We start from the raw sequence: 7500 nt of genomic DNA on the forward strand, positions 1-7500 counted from the left end.
GAGAGACAGAGAGAGAGAGAGACAGAGAGAGAGAGACAGAGAGAGAGAGAGACAGAGAGAGAGAGACAGAGAGAGAGAGAGACAGAGAGAGACAGAGACAGAGAGAGACAGAGAGAGAGAGAGACAGAGAGAGAGAGAGACAGAGAGAGAGAGACAGAGAGAGAGAGAGAGAGAGAGAGAGAGAGAGAGACGGGCTGGAGATTGGATTCCAATCTAAATCAGAGCAGCCCTGCTGCTGGTGAATGAAAGCAGTCTGTCAGTTCTAGCAGCCACCACCACAGACCACTGCAATACAGCAGATCAGATCCCATCTACTCTGCTAGGCCGTGGAGGGATAGAGCAAGAGGCTGCATCCCAAATGGAACCCTATTCCCTATATATAGTGCCCCTGGTCAAAAATAGTACACTGTATAGGGAATAGGGTGCATTTGGGCCTCTCCCAGGGATAGTGATCTGTCCTCCCAGCAGCCAGCAGGCTGATAAAGTGCTTCCTGTTTGCAATGTGTTATCTTGTGGCTAGCCTCAATTTCCCCCCCCCGAGCCCTCACCGTGCCACATCACCATGCCACAGGAGAACAAAAAAAAATAATGTTACAGTCGCAGTTAAACCATAGACTATCAGGGCTAAAAAGGTGTGGGGCGCTGAGAGGCGCTGCCAGAAGCTTCTGTTTTAACGCTTTCCCTTCGGACCACCCAGGCCCGAGCCATCCAAGTACCTCACGGCACGGACTAGAGAAACGTTACAGTAGCAGATGAAACCCCACAGAACAAAGGCTTCTGGGAGAAGATCTGGGTAGATGACGGGTGATGCAGTGGGTCTGACAGAAACTAGGGCTTTTTAAGAGTAGTAGTCCCGTGTGGCTCAGTTGGTAGAGCATGGTGTTTGCAACGCCAGGGTTGTGGGTTCGATTCCCACAGGGGGGGGGGGACCCAGTACGGAGAGAAAAAACAAAAAATGTATGAAATGTATGCATTCACTACTGTAAGTCGCTCTGGATAAGAGCGTCTGCTAAAAATGACTAAAATGTAAAAATGTAAAATGTTAAAAAAAGCCATGGGGAATTCATTATGCTTCAAAACAAAGTAATCGCTAACGTTCAACAACAATCTAGCAGTATCATGTTCCAAAAGGATTCACACCATACGAGGTTAACACCCAATATTGGATGTTTTCAAACTGTCAGTATCTGGCTTTTGTTGGGGAGGGTGAAAAGCAAGGTAAGGTACAATGTCCCAGTCTATGCCCTACAGGGACACATACTAAAACGACACACACACACACACACACACACACACACACACACACACACACACACATTCTCACAGTATCTAGCTGGCTCTCTGCCAGGACAGAACAAAAAAGGGCCAGGTTAGTCTCTACTGTCTTACAAAACACGTGAGAATACTCAAGAGAGGTGTCCATGTACTGCCGGCTTCTAATTATCACAACCACTACACATCGTCAGACAGGCCACAGCACAGAATTGGGCTCTACTCTCCACACCTGGGTTCAAATACCATTCGAAAAATCATCGACAATACTTTATCTGGGCTTGATTGAGCTTACCTGGTTTAGGAAACAATAACATTGTCAAAACACAACCCAAATCTGGCACATTCATGCAGGCCAAAGCTAAATGCCACAAGTATTTGAAGGACTTCAAACAGTATTTGAACCCATATGTGGTGCTCTCTTCCCACTGGGAGCAGCACAACAACACCACTGATTCTGTCCGCTCTCATATTTAGATGTCCCAGGTATTAACAAGTATTGGCAGGTATTATCAGGTATTAACAGTTATTAAATTGGCAGGTATTAACAGGTATTGGCTGGGCAGAGCAGGTATTAACAGGTATTTGCAGGTATTAACAGATATTGGCTGGGCAGAGCAGGTATTGGCAGGTATTAACAGGTATTAACAGGTATTGGCTGGGCAGAGCAGGTATTGGCAGGTATTAACAGGTATTGGCTGGGCAGAGCAGGTATTGGCAGGTATTAACAGGTATTGACTGGGCAGAGCAGGTATTAACAGGTATTGGCAGGTATTAACAGGTAGTTGGCAGGTATTAACAGGTATTAACAGGTATTGGCTGGTATTGACAGGTATTGACAGGTATTGACAGGTATTGACAGGTATTGACAGGTATTGGCTGGTATTGACAGGTATTGACAGGTATTGACAGGTATTAACAGGTATTAACAGGTAGTGGCAGGTATTAACAGGTAGTGGCAGGTATTGACAGGTATTGACAGGTATTGACTGGGCAGAGCAGGTATTGACAGGTATTAACAGGTATTGGCTGGGCAGAGCAGGTATTGACAGGTATTAACAGGTATTGGCTGGGCAGAGCAGGTATTAGCAGGTAGTGCACTAGCCTGTACGGGGCCCCTGGTAGTGCACTAGCCTGTACGGGGCCCCTGGTAGTGCACTAGCCTGTACGGGGCCCCTGGTAGTGCACTAGCCTGTACGGGGCCCCTGGTAGTGCACTAGCCTGTACGGGGCCCCTGGTAGTGCACTAGCCTGTACGGGGCCCCTGGTAGTGCACTAGCCTGTACGGGGCCCCTGGTAGTGCACTAGCCTGTACGGGGCCCCTGGTAGTGCACTAGCCTGTACGGGGCCCCTGGTAGTGCACTAGCCTGTACGGGGCCCCTGGTAGTGCACTAGCCTGTACGGGGCCCCTGGTAGTGCACTAGCCTGTACGGGGCCCCTGGTAGTGCACTAGCCTGTACGGGGCCCCTGGTAGTGCACTAGCCTGTTACTGTGTTTAAACTTCAAGAACAGGTTTGTAAAACTTACAAATGCCTGGCTTAACTTGCAACAAAAATAAAAATAAAACGCTTTAAGTCTTTCCGGATGAAAGGCTGCTAAAACTTATCAGGAGAAAAAAAAACGCATGCTGTCCCCCTGTAAAGCATGCTGTCCCCCGTCAGACAGCAACATGTACCGTCCCAGGACCGTCAGACAGCAACATGTACCGTCCCAGGACCGTCAGACAGCAACATGTACCGTCCCAGGACCGTCAGACAGCAACATGTACCGTCCCAGGACCGTCAGACAGCAACATGTACCGTCCCAGGACCGTCAGACAGCAACATGTACCGTCCCAGGACCGTCAGACAGCAACATGTACCGTCCCAGGACCGTCAGACAGCAACATGTACCGTCCCAGGACCGTCAGACAGCAACATGTACCGTCCCAGGACCGTCAGACAGCAACATGTACCGTCCCAGGACCGTCAGACAGCAACATGTACCGTCCCAGGACCGTCAGACAGCAACATGTACTGTCCCAGGACCGTCAGACAGCAACATGTACTGTCCCAGGACCGTCAGACAGCAACATGTACTGTCCCAGGACCGTCAGACAGCAACATGTACTGTCCCAGGACCGTCAGACAGCAACATGTACTGTCCCAGGACCGTCAGACAGCAACATGTACTGTCCCAGGACCGTCAGACAGCAACATGTACTGTCCCAGGACCGTCAGACAGCAACATGTACTGTCCCAGGACCGTCAGACTGAGTTAGGAAGTCAGACAGCAATCATTTAACTGGTACTGGTATGAGTTGGTTTCTCCAAACATTTAACTGGTACTGGTATGAGTTGGTTTCTCCAATCATTTAACTGGTACTGGTATGAGTTGGTTTCTCCAAACATTTAACTGGTACTGGTATGAGTTGGTTTCTCCAAACATTTAACTGGTACTGGTATGAGTTGGTTTCTCCAAACATTTAACTGGTACTGGTATGAGTTGGTTTCTCCAATCATTTAACTGGTACTGGTATGAGTTGGTTTCTCCAAACATTTAACTGGTACTGGTATGAGTTGGTTTCTCCAAACATTTAACTGGTACTGGTATGAGTTGGTTTCTCCAATCATTTAACTGGTACTGGTATGAGTTGGTTTCTCCAAACATTTAACTGGTATGAGTTGGTTTCTCCAAACATTTAACTGGTACTGGTATGTTGACTTACTGTTTGGGTGAAACATGTCACAGGTGAATCTCATCTTAGGAGGACTGAGTGGGTAGTCTGACGGGAAAGAGAGGAGGGCTGGAAATACTCCGCCTTCAAAACAGGTATCCTCTGGACCCCTGGTTAGAAAACACACAGGACACAGGTAGGGGTTAGTTAGGCCGCAGAAGTGATGACGAGAGAAGTTGTGTTTTTTGTTTTACAATACGACGTATCATATGAATAATTTATAGCTCAATGGGTGATACAAGGGGGAGGCGCTGCTCTGTTCTCTAAGGGGGAGGCGCTGCTCTGTTCTCTAAAGGGGAGGTGCTGCTCTGTTCTCTAAAGGGGGAGGGAGGCGCTGCTCTGTTCTCTAAGGGGGAGGGAGGTGCTGCTCTGTTCTCTAAAGGGGAGGGAGGTGCTGCTCTGTTCTCTAAAGGGAGAGGTGCTGCTCTGTTCTCTAAGGGGGAGGTGCTGCTCTGTTCTCCAAGGGGGAGGGAGGTGCTGCTCTGTTCTCTAAAGGGGAGGGAGGTGCTGCTCTGTTCTCCAAGGGGGGGAGGTGCTGCTCTGTTCTCTAAGGGGAGGGAGGTGCTGCTCTGTTCTCTAAAGGGGAGGGAGGTGCTGCTCTGTTCTCTAAAGGGGGAGGTGCTGCTCTGTTCTCTAAGGGGAGGTGCTGCTCTGTTCTCTAAAGGGGGGAGGTGCTGCTCTGTTCTCCAAGGGGAGGTGCTGCTCTGTTCTCTAAAGGGGAGGGAGGTGCTGCTCTGTTCTCTAAGGGGGGAGGGAGGTGCTGCTCTGTTCTCTAAAGGGGAGGGAGGTGCTGCTCTGTTCTCTAAAGGGGAGGGAGGTGCTGCTCTGTTCTCTAAAGGGGAGGGAGGTGCTGCTCTGTTCTCTAAAGGGGAGGGAGGTGCTGCTCTGTTCTCTAAAGGGAGAGGTGCTGCTCTGTTCTCTAAGGGGGAGGGAGGTGCTGCTCTGTTCTCTAAAGGGGAGGGAGGTGCTGCTCTGTTCTCTAAAGGGGAGGGAGGTGCTGCTCTGTTCTCTAAAGGGGAGGGAGGTGCTGCTCTGTTCTCTAAAGGGAGAGGCGCTGCTCTGTTCTCTAAGGGGAGGCGCTGCTCTGTTCTCTAAAAGGGGAGGGAGGCGCTGCTCTGTTCTCTAAGGGGAGGGAGGTGCTGCTCTGTTCTCTAAAGGGAGAGGCGCTGCTCTGTTCTCTAAAGGGGGAGGTGCTGCTCTGTTCTCTAAAGGGAGGAGGTGCTGCTCTGTTCTCTAAGGGGGAGGTGCTGCTCTGTTCTCTAAGGGGAGGTGCTGCTCTGTTCTCCAAGGGGAGGGAGGTGCTGCTCTGTTCTCTAAAGGGGAGGGAGGTGCTGCTCTGTTCTCTAAAGGGGGAGGGAGGTGCTGCTCTGTTCTCTAAAGGGGGAGGTGCTGCTCTGTTCTCTAAAGGGGGAGGTGCTGCTCTGTTCTCTAAAGGGGGGGAGGTGCTGCTCTGTTCTCCAAGGGGGAGGTGCTGCTCTGTTCTCTAAAGGGGAGGGAGGTGCTGCTCTGTTCTCTAAAGGGGAGGGAGGTGCTGCTCTGTTCTCTAAGGGGGAGGTGCTGCTCTGTTCTCTAAAGGGGGAGGTGCTGCTCTGTTCTCTAAAGGGGGAGGTGCTGCTGATGTAAGGCTCTGTGGACAGCCAGTGGCTGCGTACCAAATGGAACCCTGTTCCCATAAGGCTGTGCTTTCATTAGACTGCTGTATTACATGCTGGGGCAAGCAGTTTATTCAGGTTATTCAGATTATCCAGGTTATTCAGATTATTCCGGTTATTCAGATTATTCCGGTTATTCAGATGATTCAGATTATTCAGATTATCCAGGTTATTCAGATTATTCCGGTTATTCCGATGATTCAGATTATCCAGGTTATTCAGATTATTCCGGTTATTCAGGGAAGGATTAGGCAGAGACGCAGGCTAAATACAAGGATCAAAACACTTCCCAGACCCTCTACACTGTGGTGACGTAACACAGGACAGTTAGTCCCATATACAATCATCTCTACACCAATCATCTCTACACCAATCATCTCTACACCAATCATCTCTACACCAATCATCTCTACACCAATCATCTCTACACCAACACTTTTTGCACTGGCTGGGTACGCTAGAATTTCCCTTTAAATGTATATTATTCATTTTACAATTAGTTTTCAATAAGTTTTTAAAAAAGCATGGCTACTGGCTAGATAAGGAAACGGGAGGGACAGCATAATGGGGGGGACAGCAAAACAGGAGGGACAGCATGACAGGAGGGACAGCAAAACAGGGGGGGACAGCATAACAGGGGGGGACAGCATAACAGGGGGGACAGCATAACAGGGGGGACAGCATAACAGGGGGGACAGCAAAACAGGGGGGGACAGCAAAACAGGGGGGGACAGCATAACGGGGGGACAGCATAACAGGGGGGGACAGCATAACAGGGGGGACAGCATAACAGGGGGGACAGCATAACAGGGGGGGACAGCATAACAGGGGGGGACAGCAAAACAGGAGGGACAGCAAAACAGGGGGGGACAGCAAAACAGGGGGGACAGCATAACAGGGGGGGACAGCATAACAGGGGGGGACAGCATAACAGGGGGGGGGGACAGCATAACAGGGGGGGACAGCATAACAAGGGGGGGACAGCATAACAGGGGGGGACAGTAAAACCGGAGGGACAGCATAACAGGGGGGGGACAGCATAACAGGGGGGGACAGCAAAACCGGAGGGACAGCATAACATGGGGGACAAAACATGGCTTTGCATGTCAACATTGTTACTTGTGCATTCAGAAAGTATTCAGACCCCTTCACTTTCCACATTTTGTTACGTTACAGCCTTATTCTAAAATTGATTAAATCGTTTTTTTAACCTCATCAATCTACACACAATACCCCAAAATAAAACCCTGAAATATCACATTTACATAAGTATTCAGACCCTTTACTCAGTACTTTGTTGAAGCACCTTTGGCAGCGATTACAACCTCGAGTCTTCTTGGGTATGACGCTACAAGCTTGGAACACCTGTATTTGGGGAGTTTCTCCCATTCTTCTCTTCAGATCCTCTCAAGCTCTGTCAGGTTGGATGGGGAGTGTCGCTGCAGAGCTATTTTCAGGTCTCTCCAGAGATGTTCGATCGGGTTCAAGTCCGGCCTCTGGCTGGGTCACTCAAGGACATTCAGAGACTTGTCCCGAAGCCACTCCTGCGTTGTTCTTGGCTGTGTGCTTAGGGTCGTTGTCCTGTTAGAAGGTGAACCTTCACCCCAGTCTGAGGTCCTGAGTGCTCTGGAGCAGGTTTTCATCAAGGATCTCTCTGTTCTTCGCTCCGTTTATCTTTCCCTCGATCCTGACTAGTCTCCCAGTCCCTGCCGCTGAAAAACATCCCCACAGCATGATGCTGCCACCAGCATGCTTCACCGTAGGGATGCTGCCAGGTTTCCTCCAGATGTGACGATTGGTATTCAGGCCATAGAATTCAATCTTGGTTTCATCAGACCAGACAATCTTGTTTCTCACGGTC

The 7500-nt window shown here is 49.8% G+C and overlaps 1 protein-coding gene across 1 annotated transcript in view; it reads right to left on the reverse strand.

Annotated features, from left to right (window-relative positions):
* The window catches only part of ube2g2 (ubiquitin-conjugating enzyme E2G 2 (UBC7 homolog, yeast)), a 34497-nt gene that overhangs the window by 6222 nt on the left and 20775 nt on the right, over positions 1 to 7500 (reverse strand). Inside the window, exon 4 of the mRNA XM_014165761.2 lies at positions 3979 to 4097. Coding sequence (XP_014021236.1) covers positions 3979 to 4097 — 119 coding nt within the window. The remainder of the gene's footprint in view (positions 1 to 3978; positions 4098 to 7500) is intronic.

This window comes from Salmo salar, chromosome ssa21 (assembly GCF_905237065.1).
Source record: "Salmo salar chromosome ssa21, Ssal_v3.1, whole genome shotgun sequence".
Lineage (NCBI taxonomy): Eukaryota > Metazoa > Chordata > Actinopteri > Salmoniformes > Salmonidae > Salmo > Salmo salar.